Raw genomic sequence first — 26,786 nt, 5'->3', positions numbered from 1 at the left:
GGGCGGGGCGGCGGGAGCGGAGGGGAGAGGCAGGGTGCAGCCCACCTCGGCACCTCGCACGTCGCACATGGGGGGGGGGGGAGCGGGGAGAGGTCGGGGGCCAGCGCCGGCCAGGCGTGGCTGCTGCGGCTGCCGGTCTCGCGGCCAGGCTCCCGCGTCCCTGCGGATTTGGCCGTTGCTGTCGCACGTGGGCAGGAGGAGGGAACAGCCAGCTTTTGGAGACAAGGAAGCTTTTACACTGCTCTCCGGCTCCCAGCTCCCAACCTTCATGCCTTTTTAGCAGAAAGGAGCTAAATGTCATGTGGAAAACGGCCCATAAACACCCTTGAAGCCTCCTGGTAAACAGCTTTATTCCCTCATTAAAAAGGGGCGTTGGACACCGACGGAGAGCAGGGCCCGCTCCGCCCGCACTAAGCAAAGTAGCCCCAGAGGAAGACGCCGCAGCCGATGCAGAGGACGAGGTTGATGTCCAGAAGGGCCTTCACCACGGGGCGCTCTTCCAGGGACGCGATGGCGGGCTCCGCGCTGCTCCTGGGCTCCGCCGGGCCCTTGTCGTCCATGCCACACAGCCACAGCAGGGCCCTCACCGCGCGGGACTGCTGCCGCTGCGTGCCGGCGCCTGGAGAGAACCAAACCCAGGCCTCAGGAAGGGCCGTGTCCCGGAGAGGAGGAGAGGAGAGGGCCTCGCCGGGCGTTCCCACCACTGTGATCAAGGCCGTCGGACCTGTCCTGGCACCTGTCCTGCAGGTGTGCTTCGCACCTTATTTCTGGGAGGCTGCTCTGCTCTGGGAAACGGGGAGTTTAGACTTTCCACCACCTTCAGGTCCAGCTGCCCCTGGAGCCAGGCAGTGGAGTGCAGAGTGGGGGCCCCTTGGCATAGTCAGCGTGTCCGAAGATTCCTCACTTCCACCAGGAACTACTCTCTCGTTTTCCTTGAAACGCGTGGCCTGAGCCCACTTCAGGTGGGCATGGGTTCGTGGCCATAAGTAGGTTGTAACGGCCATGTGGGACGATCAAAGACAGCCCCGCCCAGGGTCGTGGGGACAGTCGGGGCTGGTGGGACCTTGGCTAACGGGAGGGCAATCCGGGCCTCGGGTGCCCGCTCACAGCTCTAGACCCGGTTCCTGGGCACACGTGTGGGCAGTGTTGCCAGGTCTTCCTGTTTCTCGGGAGAAGGTGGAAATCTGGGCATTTATGGGAAACCTCAGCCGGTGCGTGTTACGTCGCCCGCCCGAGGCATCTGTTGGAAGTGACTAAAGAACCCACTCAAGAAGGAACCCCCGGACACGCGCTCCTGGAGGCGCCTGCCGCGGAGGGAGCCACTCACGGTGCGGCCTGGCCTCGCTCCCCTGCAGGGCCTCCAGCGGCAGGTCGCGGCTGCTGGCCTCCGCCGGCCCCTTCGGAGGGAGGGTGGTGGGCGGCGGAGTGGCTGGTGGCACCTGCTCCTTGTGGACCATGGGGTCATGGCGCGTGAACCAGGTCAGGCGACTGACCTAGGGAGCAGAGATGGCCATGAGACGGGTGGTCGTCCCTCTCTCCGCGCCCTGCCGGCCCCAAGCTCAGCCCCAAGCTCAGCCCCAAGCCCAGCCCCAAGCTCAGCCCCAAGCTCACCCCGCCCGTCTGGGTCCGCTCCCAGCCCCCCTCACTCCACGCCCCTCCGAGTCCAGCTCCCCAGGCTCAGAGCCGCGGACCCACACGCACTCCCCCAGCTTCTTAACAAGCCCGCCCTGGGGCGTGGAACCCAGCGGTCAGCCCCCCAGCCGTCTGCGCCACGGGGACCTATGGGTTCGCAGGCGAGCGATGAGAATTGGGAGCTTGGCTGGAAATGCTGGGCAAATGTTTGTGCTTTTGCTCAGTGACCTGAGGATAAACCCCCAGAAGCTGCCAGCCCCTCACAGCCCGAAGAGAAGCAGCGGAAAAGGTGGGTTCTGGCCGGTGGTCTGAGCCTGCAGCCAAGCGCGCCTAGCGCCCAGTGCGGGTCCCTCCTGTCGCGCGCAGTGAAGGGTCTCAACGTTCCCAGTGGCAAACCCCAATGTACCCTCTCCTTGGAGGGGGGCTCGGTGAGCCAGCTCACGGCGGACATGGTGACGAGGGTGACCGCAGACAGGATGGTGGAGAGGTAGAGGTAGTGCACATCCTTCACCACAGCGGGGCGCTCATCGGGCTGGTGACACTGCGGCTGCGTGTAAACGAAGTCCAGGACCAGCCGGACCAAGCCCAGGAGAAGGCCCACGGTCAGACCGGCGAAGGCGCCCTGCAAATCAGAGCAAGGCCGTCTTAGTGCCGCCGGGGCTGCGGGGGGCTGGCTCGGGCCTCCGGAGTCCCCAAGCCGCCTCTCTAGTGACGCTACCTCTGCCTTCCACATGCAGCCCATCAGCTTCCCCGTTCGTGGCAAAGTCCAGCAGAATAGAACACGTTGTTTTTGACGGACAGGTAGCACCCTCCCCGTATCCTCCTCCACAGAACTCATCCTCCCCGGCAACACCCCAGTCCAGACACCCTCCTGTCCCCTCTCCAGTCCCCGTCCCCCCTCCTCGTGCGGCCTGGGGTCTCGCACAGCGGGCGGCCACCCACCTGCTCAGTGCTCCGCTTCCAGAAACACCCCATGATGAAGACCACAGCCACCGGCGGCTGCAGGTAGGAGCTGATGGACTGGATGTAGATGAAGAGTTGGCCGCCCTGGCTGGCCTGGATCACCGGGATCCAGAGGATGGAGACCAACACCAGGAGCAGCACGAACACCCTGGAGCGGGCGAGAGACGCCGTCAGTGCCGTCGCCCCCAACATTTCTCGCATTTTCATGGCTTTATGGAGGCAGTTACAATCCAGTCACTTCTGCAACCAGCACCACAATCACGTTTTAGGACATCCACCGTGCAGAGAGCTCCCCCATGTACAGGTCGTGTTTGTGGGAGAGAGAGCGGGGGCGGGGGGGGGGGAGGAACAGCCCACCCTAAGCAAGCAGGTTGCCCCTTGGGACATTTCACGGAAATGGCCCTACAGCCTGCGTCTGGGCAGTGGGCTTCCCTCACGGAGCATGCCTTTGAAGTTCACCCCTGCATCGTGCATCCACTTCACTCCTTTTTATTGGGACGAGGGTCCCATAGAACCCTGTGTCCTCCCCGCGCACGCGGACATTGGTGACTCTGCGACCCGGCTGTTGTAAGGACACGGTGCGGACTTCTGTTCCATCTCTAGGACAGCCGTCGCTGGGGTGCGTGTAAGTGTATGTTCAGCTGTTTAACAAACTGCCGAACTGTGGTGAACGGCTGAGCCCTTGGCCTTGTGACCTGCACGCACAGAGTTCCCGTGTCCCTGCCTCGGGCCTGTCTTTTCCATGCAGCGTGTGGTGGTGTCACGCTGTAGTTTCCTAGGTTACAGCCCTGTCTGGTAGCTTACTCTGCATCACAAGTCCTTGTCAGACACATGGTGCGCCAGTACTTCCCCCGGCCTGTGCGTGTCCTGCGTTCTTTAATGCCGGCGAAGTCACGGTTTTCTCTCACAGCCGTGCTTCTGGTGTCAGACCGAGGCACTCTCTCCCTAGCCCAAGGCTGAGCCAGCTCTCAGGATGCACCTCCCCACACAGAGCCCCAGGGTGCTTATTTACATGTATTTTACATAAAATTTACATGCCACTCATTCATGTCACTTCTGTTCCTGTTAGACTTCAGGACTTGTGGAAGGCTTGGTAGAGAAACCTAACCCTTCTCCCTCATAAAAAAACAAAAAACAAAAAACCCAGGACACCCTCCTCCCTTTACCTGGCTTACTGCTTTCCACCCCTCAGGTCCCAGTCCAGGTTGGGGACCCCCCTCTGAACCCTAGGTCTCCTGGCTCCCCGTCATAGCACTGTTGGAGTTGCATTGCCTGGCTATTTAGCCTTCACTAGCTCCATGAATACAGAGCCGAGCTGTTTCTTTTTGTTGCTTTATGTCCGGCATCTGGCACATAGTAGGTGCTCATTGAACATCTCTTATTTTTGTTAATCCTCACTTGAGGATATTTTTTTTCCATAGAGAGTGGAAGGGGGGAGGGGGGAGAGAGAGAGAGAGAGAGAGAGAGAGAGAGAGAGAGAGAGAGAGAGGGAATCAGCATGCCCTGGCTGGGGTGGGGATCAAACCTGCACCCAGATCTGTGCCCTTGAGCAGGAATTAAACTTGAGAGCCTTCAGTCCATGTGTGGATCGACACTCTAGCCCCTGAGCCACTGGCCAGAGCGAACATCTCTTGAATGAATGAATGAATGAATGAATGGGGTCCTAATGTGCCTCATTTTCGCCATCAGCGGAGGCTGAGGCTGGGTGAGTTGCTGGCTGGACGCTGCCCTGGGTGGGCTCAGCTTGCTCCTCCCCAGTACCGGCTGCTCCCTCCCTGGCCCGCCCCCCGTGCCCCCCCGCGCCCCCCCCCCCCCCCCCCGCAGAAGAGCTCACCTGCCCACAATCATGAGCTCCCGCTCCGACGCCCGAGGCCGCAGGCGGTTCCAGAGGTCCATGGTGAAGATGGTGCTGGCACTGTTAAAGATGGAGGTGAGGGAGGACATGAGCGCGGCCACCATCACTGCAATCATGAGCCCTCGGAGCCCTGGGGGCAGAAGGGAGGTCTGTGGGCCCTGCCTTCCCTCATGACCCCGACCCAGGCCCAAAGCCGCCAGGCTCACCTCTGAGGAAGCAGCGCTCCGGTGGGGGCCGTGAGGCGGGGGGGGGGGGTCGGGGGGGGGGACCCTGCCGGGCCAGGGCCTGGGCTTCACCCGGGGCCCTGGCTCTGGGGCTCAGTCCTTCGCCCCGAGCCCATTGCCTCCCACCACCACCCTCGTGTCCCTCCCTCCGAGCAGAGCCAGCCGGTGCCCTCCTCCCCGGGTGCTCCGGGGGCTGGGAGGGGGCTCGTTACCTGTGGGCAGGAGTTCCAGCACGAGTTTGGGGTACGCGATGTCAGAGCAGCCCGAGGGGTTGCCGCAGACCCTCTGGCAGATCTCGGGTTCGGCGCAGGCCACTTGATCTGGGGGGAGGATTAGGGCGCGTAAGTTCGTGGCTCTGTGACGTGCAAAGGAGCCTGGGCGTTACAAGCACGACCCTCCTGCCTGCCCTGCCTGAACCTCGGTTTCCTCGTCTGTAAATTGGGGCAGTAACGCGAGGCTCTGGTGAGGGTGGGCCGGGAGCACCGCGCTGGGCGCAGGTCTGACTCAGGCAGTCGGCAGTGCGGCTGCCACCACGGAGCTCAGGCGCGGCTGGCACCTGGCGGCAGGCCAGCACAGCAGCCTGCATGGGGCTCCACCCCCGCCCCCACAAGGGACCCCAGCAACGCCTCAGCTCCTCCCAGTGCGAAGGAGAGCACCATCGCTTGACGCGTGGCAAATGTGTTTTAACTTTCTTTCCCCGTCTTCCCAGTAGCTCCGGTAGTTCAACAGCTGTTTCTCCTTAGACGCAAGCAAACCCAGCTGTGCCGGCTCTGACTCTCACCCCCTCTTCCTGCCCTTCTGTGCGGGCCGTGCTTCCCTGGGCGCGTTCTCTCACATAAACCCCCAAGCACTCCAGGTCGGGCGGGCAGCCCCCGCGGCACTCACACCAGCTCCCCCAGGTTACCCTCAAAACTGGTCCCCAGGTAACCCCCTGCCCGCATTCCCTGGCCCCTGGGTAGCCCCCCCACCTTCCCTGGCCCCCAGGTAGCCCCCCCCCCGCCTTCCCTGGCCCCCAGGTAGGCCCCCCCACCTTCCCTGGCCCCCAGGTAGCCCGCGCCCCCCCCCCCCCCCGCCTTCCCTGGAAGGATGAGTTGCTGAGCGCAGGGCTGCCGCCTGTGGAGGATGCATGAAGAGGAAGGTGCCTGTTTGGGAAACAAGTACCCGCCCTCTGTGTGGCCCCGGGGGGAGGGGGGGGGAGAGGAGGGATGAGGCACCGGGTGGAGCGCTCTGCCTTGCCCTTCCTGAGAGCTCATGGGTGGACATTGAGGAGCTTCTTCCGTCCAGATCACCACTCCCAACACCCCAGGACTCCCAGTAACACCCACCCAGTCCTGCTCAATGCCCACAGCGCAAACCTCATCCCTTCTCACACACACACACGCACACACACCAACGCATAACACATGCACACACCAACACACACACCCCAACACACGCACACGCGCGCACACACCCCAACACACACGCACACTTGCTAGCCCGGGTTTTTGTTAAGGAAAGTTCCCCAAAGGGTTCCATTGGGCCCCAGTCCCCCTCCCCCGGCTCTGACACTGAGGTGTGGGAGGAACTCTCACCATGAGGCCACAGGGACCACATGGAGATCACAGTCTTCGCCCCGTTTGTGGCAAGGCCCCAGGCGGTCTCCCCCCACGCGCTGGGGCGCCCTCGGGTGTGCCCAGGGCTGGGAGGGGGTGGGGAGCCCATCAGTGCCGGGCAGACACCCCTGCATCACCAGGAAGGGCCTCCAGCCCCGTGCTCTTAGCGGGTCGGTGGAACGTTCCAGACACTTCATAAGCCCTCGAGACGCAGCCCTGCCGCCTCTCTCCCCCCCCCCCGCATCTCCCCCCTCCCGCCACCTCTGCCCCCGCCGCCTCTCCCTCCGCCGCCTCCCTCCACCGCCTCTCCCCCCCCCCCCCCCCCGCCGCCTCTCACCTGGGAAGAGGACGCGGCTGATCATCCCGGGGAAGACCATGATGAAGAGGGGCAGCACCTTCAGGTACGCGGCCATCAGGGAGCCCGCTTTGGCGTGGGACAGGTTCTTGGCCGCCAGACTCCGCTGGACGATCACCTGGAAGACGGGGTGACGGCGCTGGGCGGCCTTCGCACGCCGAGAGGCACCTCCTCGCAGCGCAGTGCACTCAGGCCTCGGCTCCCGGCCTCTCCTTGAGGAGGCGTCTCCTCTCCTCAACCCCTGTGGTCAGTGGGGGTAACTACGACCCCCCCTGGTCCTCCCCCGCTTTTTCTGGGGTTGGACCTGGCCCATTAGAGCTCTCCATAGAGCTCCTCACGTCCCTGGCCGCCGTGACGGCGAAGAGAACGTACGCACCCCACGCAGGCCAGTCACAGCTCCACGCGGACCTTCCCCTAAACGGGCCAAAGCCGAGGGGCCCCTCCCGCCGGCAGCCCCACCGGGAGGCTCCCTGCCAGGGCTGCCGCCGCCTCCGAGCAGGAAGCCGGCCTGAGACCGGCGTTATCGGAGGAAGGAGGCCGTGGGGCTGAGGACGGAGGAGCCGTTCCCGATGGCACCGTTTGAGCCCTCCGTCCAGCGGCGCCAATTGCAAACTGATAGCTGGGGTTCAAGTCCCGCTCCCCACTTCTCTGCTTGTGGTCGTGGGCAAACACTTTCACCTCTCCTTGCCTCGGTTTCCCAATCTATAAAATGGGGAGAACATTAGAACTGTTTCGACAATTAAATGGAGTCTAGCCATTTAGAATATTTAGAATAGGGTCTGACAAATAATAACTGCCCAGCATATGTTCATTGTTACTGTTGATATGACCCACCTCTCAATCAGGTAAGTTAAAGGAAATAAAGACTTAAACTGTCTTTTTCCTGCAGACAACCAAGATCCTCACCAAATCAGCCAAGAATCCTGAATGGGAGGTGTCGGGAGGCAGGATCTGCCCCCACCCACACCACACCCCGCCTGCTGCAGGCTCCTCCGTGTAGACATGCACTCTCTTTGGGGGGAAACTGTTTGACTCCAGCCCCGTGGACCCTGTCACATAATTGCCAGAAAACATCAACATGGTCGAGGCCAATGTCCAACTCCATAGCAACGGCACCACCTGAGCCTGCGGGTCCCCCAGGGCAGGCACCGGTGCCCACTGGCACCCCCGTCAGCCAGCCGGAACGCCAAAGAGCCCTGGTCACAGTGGCCACCCAGACTGAGGAGCCTGCTCTTGTGACTGTCAGGCCCTGCAAGGGGCAGCCGTCAGGTGCACTGAGTTAGTAACCAACATCTGGCTGGGAAAAGTAACCAACATCTGGTTGGAAAAGGAAGGCGACCAGGAGGAACGAACGTGCGCAGGGCCCTCCCCCAGCTCCAGCTCATCCGCCCCGGCACCTGGCACGCATCTGCCCCTTCCTCCGCCCACAACAGCGGGCACAGACGTCTGCTCTCTGGGTGGGAAGGTGGGAGGCCTGTCCGGAGAGGTCGTGGTAGTGGGCTTGGCGACAGGCGGTGGGTATGCAGCTGGGGAGGTTCTGGATGAACCCCAGAAGGAAGACCATCCAGTCGGTGAGTCGGAGCAAATGAATAGAGAGGTTAGAAGCGCAGACAGACTCAAGTGTGGATCCCCGCCCCACCAGGTCTCTGTGAGCCCTCAGTCTCCCCATCTGCCGAATGGGGAGCACAGCAGCTTGTTCTGAGGTGCTTAGCCGTGCTTACGCAGAGAGACCACTGGTGGCTATTGTCGTGGTCACTGCTGTTGTTGGATGAAACCGGAGAAAGACGTTCAACCAGGTCCCAGGAGAGAAGGGAGCTAGAGCTTGGAAACCAGATCAGACAGCCACGCAACCACAGTTCAGACACGGGAAAACGGCTAACACTGGCCATGGCCGAAGCAGGAAGGTGGTCGTGGGGGAATCCCCGGCAGGTGTAATGGCGTGGCTGCTTTTTATGAATGATCTTTGTCCTGGTGGTGGAGGGGCCCTTAAAGGACGGAGGCGAGAAGGCAAGAGCGGGAAGGAGGACGGAGAGAAGCGCAGCGCGCGGGTCTGGTTGGAGCGAGGAGTTAAGAGAGGGACTGGCGAGGGCCGGTGCTGGCTGCCGGCAGGATTGGGATGTCTGGGCTTGTGGCTACGGCACGCAGTGTGCCTACGTCTTGTCTGGTGCCTCCTCAAAAACTCTCTGCTGGGTGGGGTGAAGGTAGGCCTTGCCAAGATCTACCCCCTCAAAGGGCATGGCTTTCCCCAGAGCGTTTTCTGCCGAGGAGACTGGTCCCCTCAATCCCCCTCCAGCCTCCAGATGGAACCCCACGGGCTCAGAGCTTTCTCTTTCACTTCCTCAGGCGCCGGGTCCTGGAGCATCTGGAGAAGGTACAGGCCTTGGAGGGTACCAGCCCCTCTCTGCGCAGGTGCAGTGAACTGTGGACAAGCAGGAGTGAACTGTGCCGTTGCCGTGGTGACCACGTGGGAAGCCCTTTGGTTTTATAGTGGACATCAGTGTGGGAGTCTTCCCAGTGTCCCGCCCCTTCCTTTGAAATCCATGCCCGCTTCACACAGCTGCCAATCATCCCGGGCACAGTCGCCGGGCCCAGGGGCCAGCACCCGACCCGCGCTGGGCCAGTCAGAGCCGGCCCTGCAGCGCTGGGTTTGGCCTGAGGGACTGCCAGCCCCTTCCCGTGGGCCTGCGGTGGGAGACAATGGAGTCAGCGGGTGAGAGAGGAAGACGATGGTGCACTGGCCGGTGTGGCTCAGCCGTCAGAGTGTTGGGTCGTGGGTTTGATTCCAGGTCAAGGGCAGGTACCTCAGTTGCAGGCTTGATCCCCGGCCCCGTCGTCGGGACACAGGTGGGAGGCAACCAATCGATGTGTCTCTCTCCCATCAATGTTTCTCTCTCTCCCCTTCCTCCTTCCGCTCCACTCTCTCTAAAAAAATCAATAGAAAAAATATCCTTGGGTGGGGATTAGCAAAGGAAAGGAAGGCAATGGTGAGGAACTGGACCGAGTCTGCGGTTCCTGGAGCCACTTCGGTGCCTGCAGCCTGTGCTCCATGAGCTAACGGATGCCCACCTTTCCCGGAGCTCATTAGGTTTGACACCCCCCCCCCCCCCCCCCTTGCTGCACTGCTCCCGTTCGGATGCTGCACGTGAAAGACTAAGGTGTGGAGCTGCGTGTCCGAGGCAGACGGCGCAGGGAGGCCTCCCTCCGGAGCCTGGGCCCACGGTTGTTTAGAAGTTGGTGTCGCTGTTGCTATCATTTCTCAGGACCCCAAACAGGCCCCGGCGAGCGCAGGCCCTGAGAACGCGGTGGTGAAAGGTGAGGGTGTCGCGCCTGCAGGTGCTTCTTCCTGCTCCCTGACGTGGGGGCGGCCGCAGTCCTGGCCAGGCCGCCTGGAGCCGCGGGAAGCGTCTGCTTTGGAAGCAGCCATTTCTAGGGAGGAGCTGGGACTGAGGAGAATCCTGGCTCTTATTCCTCGAAGTAGAGCCTCCAGCCATGAATTTAAGAGACAGCTTAGCAAGTTCCCAGGCAGCTGTGCGGCTCAGACACCCTCCACGGGGGAGGGGTCCCTGGGCAGCAGCCTCCAGGCTGGGCGGTGCTCGGGGAAGGGGGTGCACTCACGCATAGGCGGTGGGGAGATGGCGACAGGCACCCGCAGCGTCAATAAGCGCTTGCGAGCCGTTACTCCTGTTGAGCGATCGCCTCCTCCAGGTCTGCCCGGGCCATCTGGGCCACGCTCGCTCGCAGTCCGTGAGCAGTGGGTGTCGCCCTGCCTGTCCTCCGCTCTAACACGAGCCCAATGCTGTGCTGGCCAAGGCGTCGCCCGGCGACCACAGGCTTTGGGCTCTGCCGACCCCGCCCAACAGCAACCCTGTGCAGTCAATGCGCCATCATCATCGTCGTGGGCCTGGGCTCCGGGCTTGGGCTCGGGGCTCGGCGCCCCCTTGCCCTCCCTGGCACTCGGAAGGAGGCCAAGCCCTTGGATAAGCCTCCAATTCTTGAACAAAGCAGGGCGGTGGCCAGCGGTGGCCTTGGGGGGACACACTGGAGTGCCGCTCACACGGGCCTGAGGACTCTCAAGGAAACAGTGTAGGTTGATGCATGTGAGCTCCCAGCTGTGCCCCAGCAGCACCATAAACCGTGTAAAAACGGAAGCGTTCCTAATGGCTTGTGTATTCACTGTCCCTGCAGCCAAAGCATTGTGACCCAGTTCCCCAGTATCCCCTGAGGGGTCCCAGATTGGAGAGGGTGCAGGCCGGGCTGAGGGACACCCTACCCCCTACCCCCATGCACTAATTTCGTGCACCGGGCCACTAGTTTTTAAATAATTTGCTTTACAGCTAAGTTAAATGTTTTAACTCATTATTTATGATACACAGACATGCTCACTGTCTGAGACAAGTTATATTATTAATTCTAAGCTTATTTCTGTATATTTGATTTTCTACATATACTAGTATAATTGAGAAATATTATTTGCAATGATAATTTGTCTCCTCCTTTTTACTAACTGCTATCTTTAATACAGTTTGGAAGATGGGCTCCCCTCTTTCAAACTTCCAGTAACCCCACTTAGTCTCACGGGTAGCTGCCTGCACCGGGTTCTGGGTCTGTTCAGGGGAAGCCCATGCTGTTGGCCTAGACCCGTCTGTCTCCCTGGGCTCTCCCACCTGAGACTTCTAAGGAGGGGGAGGGGTCTGCCGCTTAAAGGGGCCGCGTGTGGTATTGCACTGGCGCTGTGATGGGCTCAGCTCTCACCCGGAGGTCGGAGGTCGGCCGCGGTGACCTCGCTGCACTCTATGCAATTTAACCTCTAAATGGTACGCGAATCTGACTGCTGATGTAACAGAAAACAAAACATTTCACCTGGTGACACAGTCACTGGGTTGAAGCCTGAGAAAGTGGCTGTGCAGCGACTTTAGGCGCCGCCCGCCCCCCAGGGCCTCCGTGCACATCCAAGTGGGTGCGGAGATGCAGCCTGTCCGCTTTCCTCTACAGACGGGCGTGTTACACACTGTGGCCTTCTGCTCTCCTCCGTGTCCTCACACCAGCTGTGTGTGCCTGACAGCTGTGCCCTCTGCTGCCAACCTCCTCCCGCCCCAGTCTGTGCTCAGGTCACCCAGGCACATCTCGCTCCCCACCCCACACCCAACCCCTCTGTCCCTGCTCTGCTTTTTAAAGAATATATATTTTCATGGATTTCAGAGAAGAAGGGAGGGAGAGAGAGAAATAGAAACAGCAGTGATGAAAGGGAATCATTGATCGGCTGCCTCCTGCACGCCCCCTACTGAGGATTAAGCCCGCACCTGGGCATGTGCCCTGACCAGGAATCAAAGCGTGACCTCCTGGTTCAGAGGCTGATGCTCAGCCACTGAGCCAGCCCGTGGCCCCCCACTCTGCTTTTGTTAATGCCACTCACCACCTGTGACGCGCGCATCACTTACTTACCGTCTGTCTGTCCCTCCCGAGCTCCGAGAGCCTGCGGTTTGTTGACTGTGATGTCTACGTGCCTGGTACTTAGATGGCGCCCAGTGAGTGCTGAGCAAACAATACCCGGCCCCAGGGTTATCCTCCCTGAGAAGGTTTTCTCTCCCTGGCTCAGCGGACCGTGCCAGGCAGCCAGCAGGGTGTATTAGGCTTTGCCATCGTGTGAGCAGAGCAAGAAGATAACGTGTAGAACAGTAGAAAGGGAGGCGTGATCAAGGATGGTGGGGGAGAAAGGCAGACGAGAGGACAGTGCGGGGAGGAGGCGGGGCACAGCGTGCTGAGGGCGCCGCCCGTACCTGGTCCGTGCACCAGTACCAGAGGGACGGCATGGTCATTCCAAACAGGATCCCGGGCCACGGGAGGTCGGAGGTCAGCGGGTCTCGGAAGATATGAAAGGCATCCTCTCGGGGCAGCCCGCAGCTGCTGTTCTCAGTCCGGTTGGCGGCCAGGGCCAGGAAGTACTTCTCCACCAGGCCCTCCAGCCCTCCGACCGCAGCAAAACCTGGACATCAGAGGAAGCGCTTGCCAGGAGCTCAGAGGGATCCCAGCAGTAACAGGATTTCTGGTGACAGTGAAATCCCACTCAGAGGACAGCTACCCAGGGAAGTTAGCACCTTCAAGGTCTCAGCCTCTTTTTTTTTGTTTTTAATGCCTTTGGGAGCGAGTATGGATTGCTTTTCAGAATAATATTGCTAAATGCATAACACAAAATATGTAGGCTTGTAAAGGAAATCAAATGTAGGAAAGGCAATCATAGAAACGTAAAAACTACTATGAGCTAGTAATTTATTTATTTGCCCATGAAGTAGTAAAAACCTAGCAGGAGGGCTAATAACAATTTTGTTTCAAAGTAGCCCTGAGCACAAAAAGGATTTCAATGCATCAGCATCAATTGTAAGAACACCTGGATAAGAACATCTGGGGTATCAAAGGCAGAGATATGGCTAATATTGCCATGGTTTATCCCTACATTTATAATTGAAAAATGCAAAATTTCAATGATAGATTCATCAAATAGAGGTGTTTTTTCCCCACCCAAGGTTCACAGACGCCCTGAATTCTGCTCACAGGCCCCAGGCTCAGCAACCTTGCTTTAAGGAAGCATTCTTTCTCCTCGGAACTTCTCAGCGTCTCTCAGCTCAGGTATGGCAAGAGTGGAGCACAGACTTGTGACCTGGAGCTAGTGACTCCCTCTCTGGGGCTGTTTCCTCATCTGCTAGTGGGGCCACGTGGCGCCAACCTCCCGGCTGGGGCTGGCTCATCGAGACACTTCCCACAAGGGCACCGTGTCTGCATAAGCGTGAGCGGCTCTTAAAAAAACCCAGTACTGTCATGTGGAATCTGCTTCTTTTCATTAATTGGAGGGATTCAGGGTTACCTCAAAATAATGTGGCTCTCACCAGATTGCATATTGGAAAGCTTTTTTTTTTTTTTTTTTTTTTTTATGGAAGACAGGAGGTTGGTACTACCACTTGGGTAGGAATGACTACTAGGGAAGAATTACGGTGCTGATAAATTGTCAAGTTTTATTTCCCTGAAAAGTTATTTTGTGGTAGTGGTGGTGGTGGGTGTTGTCAATAATTGATAATAAGCAACGTGTGTACTTCAGTAGCTCCTGCCGGGTGGCCCCAGGCAGTGGCTGACTTTGCACCTCCCTGGAGGCCCAAGAGCCAGAGCACCCAGTGGTCAGCATCAGACCAAGGCAGATAACAACTCTACACATCCACAAGCGACACACTCAGGGGGCAGACTCAGTGAGCACCAAAGCCCCACTGAAGCAAGTCCTGCCCCATAGGGGTGTCTCCAGCACAGCAGCTCTTCCACTGTAGTCGCAGCTGGTCCTTATAGACAATTGGCCTGGAGATCCATTCCTCCCGGTGACACCAACAGCAATCAAGGCTCAACTACAAGACTGTGCACACAGCCCACACAGGGGTGCACCTAGAGTGCCCAGCTCAGGTGACTGGGGACACTGAGCCACTGGGCCCTATAGGACACCTAGCACACAAGGCCACTCTACCAATTCCAGGAGACATAGCAGCTCTACCTAATATGTAGAAACAAACACAGGGAAGCAGCCAAAATGCAGAGACAAAGAACCATGTCACAAATGAAAGAAATGGAACCAAGCAAACTAAAATAATATCCTTGGGTGAGGATTAAAAAGAAGAAGAATGGAGCCGGAGGACAAACGGAACAAGTAAACAACGGGCAAGCAGTAGATTTTAATGCAACCCTATCAATAATGACATGAATGGAATTAACCTGAAGACACACAAGGTGGAGATTGCCAGATTAGATTTAAAAAGCAACTACTGGTATATGATGTCTACAAGGAACCTGCTTAGAATATAAAGACATAGATAGGCTAAGAGTGAAATGATGAAAAAATACCCCTATTTATTTATTTATTTATTTATTTAATCACTCATCCATATTAATAGAGGCAAGCTATTAATTTTTACTTAAATAAAACCAGCAAGTGTTCATGATAAGCACAGTTCTATTTCTGCTAAGTCACCTGCCTCAAGCAGGACCTCTGACAGCTGGGTGTGCTGATCCCAGTGGTGAGGGCAGATGTCCCTGCTGAGAGAGTGCTGGCCTCCACCCAAGTGGCCGGGGACCCCACTTACTGTAGCCCATCAGGGTGAATGCTCCTACGAGCATGATCACAGTCTGCAGAGCATCCGTGTAGATCACAGCAGCCAGGCCACCTGGGGAGGGAGGGCGAGGACTGAGTTGAGGGCCGGGCACCCTGGCGGAGAGGAGTCACTCTGTCACAGAGGGAACCTGACGGGTCACGACCCCGCGGCGACGATCGCTCCGTGTTAACGTCTGCAAAAATGGCCACAGCACCCCCTGCGCATTCCCGTTTTGCAGCTCCGCTTTGCTGCCCGTTCAGGTTGAGGTGGGGTTGATTTCTCTGCCTCCCAAGCACGGCTTGCTCTGACCAATGACATCCTGCAGCTCCAAGCCGAGGCCTCCGGGGACCTTGGGCTCCTGTGCTTGCTCTTCTGTTACCCTGAGAATATGCTTCCTTCTTTTAATCCTCACCGGAGAATATTTCCCCATTGATTTTTTTTTTAGGGAGAGTGGAAGGGAGGGAGGGGGAGAGAGCGAGAGAGAAAAACATTTATGTGAGAGAGACACATGGACCAGTTGCCTCCCAAATGCACCCCGACTGGACTGGGCCGAGAATTGAACCTGGGACCCACGGAGCCATGCTGGCCAGGGCCACCATGCTTCTTTAAGAAGCCCCGCCTGGCCCAGTGGGGGATGGTCCACGTGGAGGGAGCGCCCAGCTGACCGCCCACCAGACCTCCAGCCCTGGGAGTGAGGCCCTCTGGCTCCAGCCGGCTGTTCAGGTGCCACCTAACTGCAGTTCAACTGCGCAGGCGGGCCAGCAGAACCCCACCCGCAGAAAATCCATGCAACGCATCGTGGGCAGCAATCACCATTGTTTTCAGCCCCTAAGCTTGCCAGTGTCCGCACACAGTAATTTCCAAGTGACACGGGAAGTGGTGCTGGGGCCACAGTCCACGCTCTGAATACCTTTGCTCTGAACATGAGAAAAAGAATGCGAGGTCTTCTGAGCCCTAACAGGCTTCCCGACCAGGGTCATGGTGGTTGGTCTCAGGAAGATTCTGGGTTTTGCCACCAAAAAAATGCTTGTAATAGCTCTGGGCAGGGCAGTCTTCCAGTCTCTTCCCTATCACTCCCTCTGCCCTCCTTCCCTTGTCTGGCATAAACACGTACTAGTGGGCAAGGTCCCTGGGCAATAAAAACCCATGCCGTGGGTGTGGTGTTCTCCTGGGACTCTCCTTCCTTGCTAACAGGCCCTGCCCCGAGTGGGAGAGACCTGCCTGGCTCCTGGCCCCAGTGCCCTGCTGTCCTGCCCTGTTGCTCACTGGCTAGAGCGTGGTGAGAACACTGAAGCCCACCATCATTTCGATGCCAAGGTTTAGGGGCATTTGTCATGTGCCAGGCACTGGGCTTAGTATTTTATCCGATCATCGCTGACATCTCGTGAGTCCCCTCCTACTTCTACACAGCGGGATACAGAGGCAAACAAAACAGCAGGTTGTCAGGCCTCACCCGCTGACAGTCTAATGGGGAGACAGACCCCCACACAAGGAGACAGGAAGATGAATTGCGCCCGTGGCCACCCTGCCCCGCCCCTGGGCTCAGGCACACGCTCCTCTCTGCTGAACTCTCAGCCGAGCTCTCCCGGCAGCAGAGGCCTTTGCGTTGTTGAGTTGGTGGCTTCCTGCTGGGGGCCCGGCCGCGCTCCAGAGCACACAGCCCTCACAGGCTCCTTTTGCGTCCTTCCAGGCTGCGGTCCCAGCCCTCCGTGCCACTGCCTTGCCCAGGGGCGGGCACAACCTGGACCTTGCGCTTGCTCAGCCTCAGCCACCTCTATCGCCCTTGCAGTCCCTCAAACAGGCAAACTGTGCTCTCCTGTCAGAACGCTGCGCCTGTCCTTCCCTCCGCCTGGAGCGCTTCCCCTGCTCCTCATGGCTCCTTCCTTCCTCACTTAAGTCTGGTTCAACTGTCGCCTCAGCTCAACATTCCATGAAGAAACCCTCCCCACTCCCAGCTCACCGGCTGACTTTCCTGCTTGGCCTTGTTTGTTAGGACAATACACCTGACATTGTGTACTGGTTTCCTTGTTCACGTCTCCCATCCCCAATAGGGCAAAGACTTCGTCTATCTGTTCGCTGCTTCACCCTCCTCCCAGCACGATGTCTGGCCTACAGGAGGTGATGTATACTAGTATATACAACAGAATAAGTCGATTACACCAATAAGAGGCAGAGAAGGTGAGGATTCAAAACCAGATACTACTCTCCTCCGAGCCAGTCAGAGTCCAGTAGGTCTAGGAAGGAAGTCTGAGGGGCAAAGATGAGGCTGCCCCGCCTCGGGCTCCAGCATAAAGCGGTCTGTGGCCCAGCCTTGTTCAGTGCGTGCGAAGACACAGGCTCAGCACCTGTAGGTCCTCAATAAACGGGTCTTGAGGGAATGGAAAATGCTTGATGCAGCTGTGCTTCATTTTACAATCTTATCTCTTATCGGGCAACCTCCTTCCTTAGGACAACAGCCAAGAGAAATCATGTTATCTGAGGTGATGAAGTGGAGTTTAATGGATAAATGGTCTGAACACAGTAGAACACCAGAAGATGGGCTGGGAAAAGATGGGGTGGCACAGTCCCTGCCCCCCCCCCCACTCCTCCCAGCATCACCCCTTATTCAGTCATACCTGCAATCGTGTATAGAGCTGTGATGGCCAACAGCCCAACTATGGCCAGGTACAGATCCAGTTTCAAAGACTGCTGAATAAAGATGGCGCCTGCATACATGTCCACCTGTAGAAACATAAAGTGAATGGATGGATGGGTAGGTAGATGGGTGCTTGGGTGGATGGATGTGTGGATGGGTGGATGTGTGGATGGATGGATGTGTGGGTGGATGGATGGATGGATGGGAGGATGGATGTGTGGGTGGATGGGTGAATGGATGGATGGGAGGATGGATGGATGTGTGGGTGGATGGATGTGTGGGTGGATGGACATGTGGGTGTATGGATGTGTGGGTGGATGGGTGGGTGAGTGGATGGATGGATGGATGGATGGACAGATGTGTGTAGCAGAGGTTCCCCCAGCCTAGATTCAGGCAAACACAGAGGAATCATACATTGTTGTTTCTTCACCCATCTCCTTCCAGATTTGGGGTCTCAGACTGGAGCCTTGTGGGGAATTACATTTGAGACCCCCTTTCCTGGGCTAATACAACAACCTCCTCAGTGGTCCCGTTTCTGCCCTTGGTCTTCGTACACCCCGTCCTCACAGTGCGCCTAATCACATGCGGGCGTGGTCATCTCGTCCTTCCCCCAGTAAAGCCCTTCAGTGGCTCCAGGCCCACAAGGGTCTTGAATAAGTTAGCTTCATGCCAGGCCCGTCGATTTGCCTGCTGCCTTGCTTCATTTCCTTCACTTGCCTCCTATTCCCAGTCCTCCGGGTCCTCGGGAACAAGTCATGTTCATCCATGCCTCCCAGCTTTGGCGTGTTCTAATTTATCTTTCTGGAATGCCAATTCCCCTCTCTCCAAACTCCTCCTCCGACATAACTTCCCTCGTGGAGGCTTCCCCGGCGTGGAACCCATTACTGTTCAGATGGAATAGAACTCCTCAGCCCCTCTCACCCTCACACAGGACAAGCTGTCCCCGGCTCCAGCTGGACGAGTCAGCGTGAGCCAGGCTGGCTGAGCGGCACATGCCCCTGCTCTTGGCCACTTTCCAGGAGCTCTGCTCATCCACGGGCGGGGCGGGCAGGCCCAAGGCCATCAGCCCCGCTGATCACTGCTGATCACTGCTGATCACGGTCTATCTCAGGAGAAGATCGAAGTCCCGTGCCGTCAGTGACCTGCCCCGCCCCGTGGCACTGCCAAGGAAGCTTTGGCAGGAGCTGGGGAAGTCCTTCCCCCATTTCTCCTGACACCCTCTGCCCGTGCTCACCTACCCCGCCCAGCGTCCTCTAGGCGCCCTTACGCTTCCCCTAGAAGCTTGCCCAAAGGAAGGAGAAAGTTCATGGGCGGAGACACCCAGCAGGGGCCATCGCCAATCTCCCCACCAGGTCCCCACCTTACCGAAATCTTGGTGAAGATGTAGATAAACAGGTAGAGCACAGCCAGGAGGGTGGGGATCCTGTTGCCGCCGAAGCGTTTCCTGAGGTATTCTGGCATCGTGGTGACCTGAGGCCAGAGCCCAGCTTTCACCCCATCTGGCCATGGCCTCAGGGCACCAGCCCTTCTCCTCCCCCCGCCACCCCCGCCCCAACGCTGCACACACATGGTCTTGGGAGCCGCAGTGGGGGACTCAGAAGGGAGGAGAAAATGGGAGCAAAGAGGTGAGTGGAGGAATTGGGGTTCTGTGCAGGAGTATGTAGCCAACTATCGTATTTCCCAAATGTGAGGCATTTGTGTACCCCATCCAAATTTTTGCCATCTCCACTATTACTAATAAGTAGAGGCCCGGTGCACAAAATCCATGCACAGAGGGGGGTTCCTCAGCCTGGCCTGCACCCTCTCCAATCTGGGACCCCTCGGGGGATGTCTGACTGCTGGTTTAGGCCCGAACAAGGAAGTCAGACATCCCTCTCACAATCCAGGATGACTGGCTCATAACCACTCACCAGCCTGCCTGCCTGATCACCCCTACCTTGCCCCCCTGCCAGCCTGATCGCTCCTACCTTGCCCCCCTGCCTGCCTGATCACCCCTAACCTCTCTGCCTGCCTGCCTGATTGCCCCTAACTGCTTCTGCTTGCCTGCCTGATCGCTCCTAACTGCCCTCCCCTGCTGGCCTGGCCTCCAACTGCCCTCCTCTGCTCACCTGATCTCACCCCAAACTGCCCACCCCTGCCCACCTGATCACCCCTAACTGCCTCTGCCTCGGCCCCTACCACCATGGCTTTGTTTGCAAGGAAATCGGATGTCTGAAAGATGGCTGGTCGACCCAGTCTAATTAGCATATTACCCTTTTATTAGTATAGATATTTCCATTTCAATCAACTCACGTTTTTATTCAAATAAATTGATCTACAAAGGAAATTTCAAATCAGCACTGTAAATGGAAAATCGATTCAAAATGTACCGGAGCCAGCAAAAAGAAACGCATGCGTACTAAAACAATTTGTTTGGTTTCTCTTCTTTTCTGGCAACTTGCTGTTGCACAGCAAAGACTCTGGGCTCAGAGCCGGCTCCTTCTTTCTTTAAGGAAAAGGAAAAGCGTGTCGGCGAAGCACTGGACGGGGTGAAGGCCTGCCAGCACCAGCGTGAGCTGTCCCCCGGCTTCACCCAACAGCTGGCCGACCAGGAAAGGAAATCACTCGCCATGGGGTTCAGTGTCGCTGGCCACGGGCACACCTCAGGTCTGCTCATGACTCCCTGTGCCCATGTGCTGACCTTTGGGGAAGTTGCTCTACTGTGACCTTTAGCCAGATCCCCATGAACACCTGGGGGTTCTAACAGCAAACCACATGGACTCCAGAGCCGACGGGCATCAGAGGACCCGTTCGCCCGGAGGCACCGGCTGAGGGAGGCTCCGCACGCCTGGGTGGGAGGCCCGAGCCAGGTGTCCTTGCCGGGTGGGACACCCCAGGGGTGAGCCATGTTGCTGAGCACCATTTGGGGGGCAGCACTGCTCTTGGGGTTTGGCACTCCTGTCCCATCTCCTCATCCCCTCTGTACCCCCAGACTTAGGGTTGAGAAAATGTCACATTTAGCCTCTGGGACCTCAAGCCGACAGCTGTTCTTCCACGAGGGACAAGGTCTTGGGTGGAAAAGGACGGAGCGATGATGGTGTCTGCAGCCCCTCCTCCAGCTGCAGCTCATCTAAGCAGGGGGGTGACTAACGGGCTCCGGCCTCACCCTCCAGCCACAGAGCTCCTTCCTCACTCCCGGCAGGTGGCACGATCGTCTACTTGCCACAGGACACGGCAACCATCGGCTGAGGACGCCTGGCCACCTGCCTGTGAACTAACCTGCCTCTCTTCCATCCTTGACGCCTTTCCATGGCAGGTGCTCAGTAAACGCCTACCGATGCTTTGGCCCAGCGCGCCACACGCTCCGCCCGGTGTGTCACACCCCAGGCACGTTGGCTGAGCAGGAGCCAGTCACGGGGGCCCAGCCACCGAAGGACTTCCCTATTCAGACTCCAATTGTCTCCATCTGGGACCATGTACGCCCACAGCACCGCCTTTCCACGGATCGCACCGCTTCCGGCACATTTTCAAACGATTTGTCTCATCATTAAGCAGCTCCTTCTACTTTGTGTATTTAAAACTTTTCATAATAGAAGGTGAAAATCAATTATTGCTTTATGAACAACTCTATGATATTGTACGATCTTGCTGTGTGTGTTAAACATCTAAAACAGAAACAGTGAAAGTGACAGAAAGGTGTCAATAAGATCAGAAATAATGTCCAAGACTGCTTTTTCAAAATCCTAAAGCAGCATTATTTGGTAACAAAAATTATAATATTTCATACCAGCCAGAAATTACTCAACTATTTGAATGCAAAGAAAGAAAAAACACTGGACTGGATTTTTCTTAAGTTTAAAGGAGTAACGTGCTATGCCGGGAACATTTCAGAGACCGCTCTGAGGACCAGGTTCCTAGCTGTCTCACCAGTGCATCATCCCCCTCCAAGCTGGGACCGCTTAGGCACTGTCCAGTGGATGTCCATGTGCAGAGGGAGGGGCGCTGGGGAGGAGGGGCGCTGGGGAGGGAGGGAGTGCAGGCTGGTCCCTTCCCAAAGGGCTCCTCATTCTGTGCCCGCGGTGCCCCCAGACTCACCTGACCTGCAATGTAGATGGGCAGGAAGATCCAGGCCAGCGTCAGCACAGAAAATATGCCCTGCGGAGGACACGGAGTCGGCTCGGCCGCCAGGCGCCCCGGGGTTCCTGCGCCCCCTCCCGTGACCTGGTCTGCTCGGCCTCCGCGTCCGTCCGTCTCTTACTGGCTGAGTGGCTCACCCTCCCTGGACGTCATATTTCCATGTTTAAATGGGAGAGGGGATGACGTAGGGACCAATGGAGACAGCCACGTTTGCCAGCACAGTGTCCCCTAAACCTCACGTCATCCCCCTTCATCCAACTGTACGCCCTCCCCGCCACGGAGAGGGGTCAGGAGGGCTGGAGGTCGGGCAGGCGCTGAAGAGGGGGCGGCGCTAGAAGAGCCCACTCGGGCTCTGAGACCCATTCCTCTCCCCAGCAGCCGACCTCAGTGGGTGGTCAAAAGGAAGTCGCTGAGCTGATGCTATGAGCCCTTACTATACACAGCCCCCCCCCCCCCCCCCCCGCACCTTTTACGAGCCTTAACCCCTCATCCTCACATCGTCTCCAGGTGGCAGCGACTGTGATTATCCCCGTTTTATACACGAGGCTCCGAGGCTCTGAGAGGTTAAGTCACTTGCCCGAGGTCACACAGCTGGCAAGCGATGCAGCCAGGATGCCAACCCGGGCAGCCTGGCGCTAGTCTGTACTTGAATCCCACGGTACAATAAGTCAGTGCACAGAGTGCGCACTAAAAAGCTACTCGTTATAAAGGTGAAGGTCACTTTAATGAGAGCACCGCCGAGCCCGCTACACGAGCGAGCGCCGTGCCTGGGTCTGTGGGGTGGCAACGCGGCCACGGCCACCGGACCACACAGGCTCTGTGATGGCCCGCGGGCATCCGGCCACAGGGCAGACGCCCCGCTTCCTCGCACAGCTCTCCCCCTCAAGCACACCGCCCCCGGGCCGAGCCGAGCCGGTAGTCAGACTGACTTTTGCTGGCCAGGGGTGCCTGATGCTTCCAGTTCGTGTCTCAGAAGGCACCGCTCTGGTTTTAAAGGTGCAGGCGTGCTCACAGCTGCCCCAGGATCTACCCGTTAGGCCGAGAGGGAGCTGCCCACTCCGTGGTAAGTACTCACACTAAACTCATAAGCAGCTACGGAAATGCCCGCCGCAGCGCCCGACCCTGCCAGGCCTACGAAATGTCCACTTCCTATGTTGCTGGCAAACAAGGACGCGCCCACCTGTGGGGAGATGGACAGGTTATAAGCTGGAGACAAGGTCTGGGAACCTTCCCCCGCCCCCCCTCCCCCGTTCCCCCTCCCCTCCCCTCCGCTCTAGAGAGGACAGAGGAGAAGGGAGAAGGCAGGGCTCTCCCTAGCGTATCTGGTACCTTTTCTTCAAATTAGCAAAGACTCCTTCCCCAAGACTCTTACTTCCACTTACCGTAAATTAGCATAATAAGCATGCGGACCTATGCTGCCTGCAGTGTGGACTGTGCCTCTGAGGGCTGTGCAGCACAGCACGGGGCATCCCGGGGCGGAGGATGCCAGGCGTTGCAGGAAGTGCTTCCCATGAGGATCAGGAGGACTGTGTTATCCCAGCTTTGCTTCCAGAGTAGCAAAGCAGAGAGCCCGGCCTCGGGTCGAACTCTAAGTGGCCGGGACTGGACTTGATGACCCCATCCCTGGTCTCGGTTGATTGGACCAGATAGGCCTGGGCACCCAGGCTGGGCCGGTGACATTCTCTCTCCTGGGAATCTGGAACTGGTCCCTTAGATTGAGCGTGTGTAATCCGGCTGGGGGTGGGGTGGGGGCATGTTCAGGTTTGCGCTCATCACTGCCACTCTGCTGAGGGAAGGGGCATGGCAGAGACATGATCAGGTGAGCACTGAGCAAGAGCCAGAGGAGTGGAGGTGAAGATGGGGATAGAGTAGAAATGGGGGGGGGGGGAGTGGGGGGTTAAGAGGGAGAGGAGACAGAACTGTCTGAGAGGCTCATGGGCCTCCTGTGGATTTTCTGGTTTTCATCCAGTTCTATTCTATTGCTCTATCCTTCCGCCACTACCACATTTCTTCCTGATTATTGTCATTTTGTAGTAAGTATTGAAATCAGGAGATATGAACCTCTTTGTTCTTTTTCCAGATTGTTTTGGCTATTCCGGGTCTTTACATTTCCACCTACATTTTTGGACCTGCTTGTCAATTTCTGCAATAACAAAAGGCAGCTGGAATGTTGAATCTCTCAAGCAGTTTGGGAAATATTACCATCTTAACAATATTAAGTCTTCAAATCAATGAACACAGGCTGTGTTCCCAATTTTTCAGTCCTCCTTTGACTAAAGAAGAGTTTGTGAAGGATTAGTGTCTTTATTCAGTAAGTCCAACTTTCTATGGACTGCTTTTCTTCCTGTATATAGATCATACTTTATTTTTTTTTGCATGACTCAGAATTTTTTGTTAAAAGTGGACATTTAACATAACATCACGTGGCAACTCTAGAAATCTGATTGTTCCTCATTCCCCTGAGTTGATTGTTTTAGTAATTTTTTTGTTGTTGCTACTGTTTATTTGTTTATAGACTTTCTGGAATGAATTCTAGAAAGTCTGCATTCTTTGTCATGTGTCCGCTTAGTTTAGTGGTCAGTTAATAACTAGGCAGAGATTTTCTTACATATCTAAAACAAATAGTTTTCCCAGTCTTTGCCAAAAAGCTTTGTGTCCATGTATGCTTTCAACACTCAACCTGGATATTTCTGTCCTAGTTTTCACTTTCTGTTCATGCAGAGCCTCAAGGTGAGCGCTTAGGACCTTCTGAGCATGTGCACAGCCTTGGCTATCACATGGCCTTCTATATTCCCAGGACTATGTCAGAGCTTCTCAAAACACTCCAGGAACGTCTCATTCTCCGGCTTTTCCTTTAAGAGCCTTGATTAGTCCATCGTATGCCCCAACAGTTACTGCTGCCTCAGACAGTTGCAATGTTAAACAGTTGCCACTGATTGTTTTTGACAAATGTCTTGGGGAAAAGGCTGCTCTTGCAAGTGGGGTCTCCCCGGGAACTTCAGGAAGAGGAAAATACCGGCAACTCCATGAGGAATGGGGTTTAAAGGAGCTCCACACCCATTCTGACCAGAGGCCAGACACCTATTATCTCTCTGCATCTTAAACTCTGCATTTTTTTTTTTAACTTACTGCAAACAGGGGAAATTCTCTCTCTTCTTAGTTCAAAAGGTTAACCCTTATTTTAGGATCATACATAAAAGTATTATTCCTGATCACCTTCCCTGGGTCTACTAAGTAGAGGCTTGTCTATATATGTGATGTGTATGGGTGATGTGAGTTAGTGTGTGCACGTGTGTTTGGCAATATCCTTAGATCTGCTTGAAAATAACATACCGTCCAAATCTCCTTAAGGCTTTAGTCCCTCTCATTTCTCATCATATATGCCTCAGGGGAGGTTCCACATCCCCCAGCCCAGGCATTGAGTGTGTGACCCACCCTAGCCACAGTTATTGGCAGCGGATGGGCATGAGCCATAATCAGAAATGAGATATTTTCCAGGGATACTTCCATGGAAGCAGATGCTCTTCCCATGCTGGGCTGGAACTTAGGCAGATGGAAGGTCTGCAGCAGCATCCACTATCTTGTTGACATGAAGTCCAGTCTGTTTGGGAATAGCACCCATCCAGAAGGAGAGATGATAGATAGAAATATAAAGAATAAATAGAGGGGGGGGGGATAAACAGAGCGGGAAACCAGGTCCTAATATCACTTGAGCCCCTGTACTCAGCCAAAACTGAAACCCTAGAATTTTTTCCTTAGGTGAGCTAATAAATTCTTTTTTGATTAAACAAATTTGGGTTGGAACTAGTTTATACTGTAACTTCCACACAATGTGCAACTAAAGAGTCCAGAAAAGGCAAAGGCCGGACAGAACATCAGCACCTGAAAATTCTTTGAGAAGTGACTTTAATTGAAACAAGGTTCACTTACAGGCCACCACATCATGTCCCCTCCAGCTAGGAAGTAGCCTTTCACCGTGTCTCTTTTGGTCTTCACTGTGGACTAAAACAAAGAAGAAGGGTGGGTGAGGGGAAATAAGGACAAACAGAGGCATCCCTAGGCTGTAGATGATAAAGCGAGAGTCCAATGGGCCAGATTTAAACATCAAAGAGATTTGTTTGACCCGTGGTTATAAAGAAGATTTTAATTTGGATACTTTTAGAGGAGACAGACTCTTTAGGTCAATACAGCCCCTACTAGTCCCTGCTTCACACATTTATAATAACCTACTGATCCCCAGGCATTTGAGTTTTACACCCATGGCTTATCTATAATAGCTCCTAATGTGTATCATTTATTCTGTGTTAGCACTTGCATAGCATTTCAAAGCATTATCTAATTTTAATTCTTATTAACTCCTGTGAGGTTGGGAGTTGGTAAGGAACTGAGGTTCAGAATTGAAGTCAGTTATCTAGTGACACATTTCCAGAGAGCAGAAGGGACAGGAATTCAACTCTAGCTGAGCTTTATTTTGGAGCCCATGTTTTCAGCTGGTCCACAAAACCATCTTTAGAAGTAAGCTTCCTAGCATTGAAGGTATTTTAATACAGACATTTTGACCACTGAGTAGTTTGTGTGATATTGAGTAAGTTGTTTAACTTCTCTGAGCTTCTGGGTGTGAATGTTGGTGAGAGGATTCTTACTGGATGGAAGATGGCATGATATGGTGTCTTTTCATCCCTGCAAATAATCTTCCTATAGAAAATAGACTCTATAGAATGATGTCAGCATCATGGCAAAGTGAGACTCCCCCTCTGTGTCTGTAATTAGTTGGACATCTATAAGTCAACCAAGGTCCCTCTGCTCAACACACTAGCATGCCTGAGAGAGCCACACGCAGTGCATCCGAAGGAGGGTGGGTTGGAATGCGTAAAGAGGCAGGATGGGAAGAAGGACAGGGATGGTGCCTGCCAATGCAGTTCCCCTGGCTGCTGCAGCTGAGCCCACAGCCCCAGCTGATGAGGTGGAGAAGACAGGGCGCAGCCCCACAACACAGCCTGGGAGGGTAAGAGGGCAGAAGCAGTGTCAGCACCTGAAGATCTGGCTCCCTCCCATGATTGTGGTGGAGCTGACACACCTATGGCCTCTTGGTTCAGCTCGGTGGTGCCGGTAGTCATAGGGAACCACGTAACAGCACAGTGGGCTCGTGAACCTGGCTCTCCCCAGCCAGCCACACCCCGCAGCATGGCGGTGGTGCCCTGAGACCCAGGTGACCTGGGCACAGCAGGGGCACCCACCATCCTGCTCACCCAGGCAGTGACTCCCATGACCACAGTGACACCCCTCCA

At 56.3% G+C, this 26,786-nt stretch overlaps 1 protein-coding gene across 1 annotated transcript in view; it reads right to left on the bottom strand.

The window, feature by feature from the left end:
* Window positions 1-410: 410 nt before the first annotated feature.
* The window catches only part of SLC5A11 (solute carrier family 5 member 11), a gene marked incomplete at its 3' end in the record, with an annotated part of 40,576 nt that continues 14,200 nt past the window's right edge, over window positions 411-26,786 (bottom strand). The window contains exons 3-16 of the mRNA XM_079780456.1: window positions 25,429-25,500; window positions 22,574-22,678; window positions 21,457-21,516; window positions 18,748-18,852; window positions 17,363-17,468; window positions 14,739-14,819; window positions 12,402-12,607; window positions 6,607-6,742; window positions 4,887-4,994; window positions 4,430-4,580; window positions 2,575-2,743; window positions 2,039-2,254; window positions 1,328-1,493; window positions 411-619 (exon numbers count right to left, since the gene is read on the bottom strand). Of these exons, the coding sequence (XP_079636582.1) occupies window positions 411-619; window positions 1,328-1,493; window positions 2,039-2,254; window positions 2,575-2,743; window positions 4,430-4,580; window positions 4,887-4,994; window positions 6,607-6,742; window positions 12,402-12,607; window positions 14,739-14,819; window positions 17,363-17,468; window positions 18,748-18,852; window positions 21,457-21,516; window positions 22,574-22,678; window positions 25,429-25,500 (1,890 nt within the window). The remainder of the gene's footprint in view (window positions 620-1,327; window positions 1,494-2,038; window positions 2,255-2,574; window positions 2,744-4,429; window positions 4,581-4,886; window positions 4,995-6,606; window positions 6,743-12,401; window positions 12,608-14,738; window positions 14,820-17,362; window positions 17,469-18,747; window positions 18,853-21,456; window positions 21,517-22,573; window positions 22,679-25,428; window positions 25,501-26,786) is intronic.

The sequence above is a fragment of the Cnephaeus nilssonii genome, assembly GCF_951640355.1.
Source record: "Cnephaeus nilssonii genome assembly, chromosome: 2".
Lineage (NCBI taxonomy): Eukaryota > Metazoa > Chordata > Mammalia > Chiroptera > Vespertilionidae > Cnephaeus > Cnephaeus nilssonii.
Note: the sequence above shows the minus strand (reverse complement) of the source record. Positions and strands in the feature narration are given on the sequence as shown.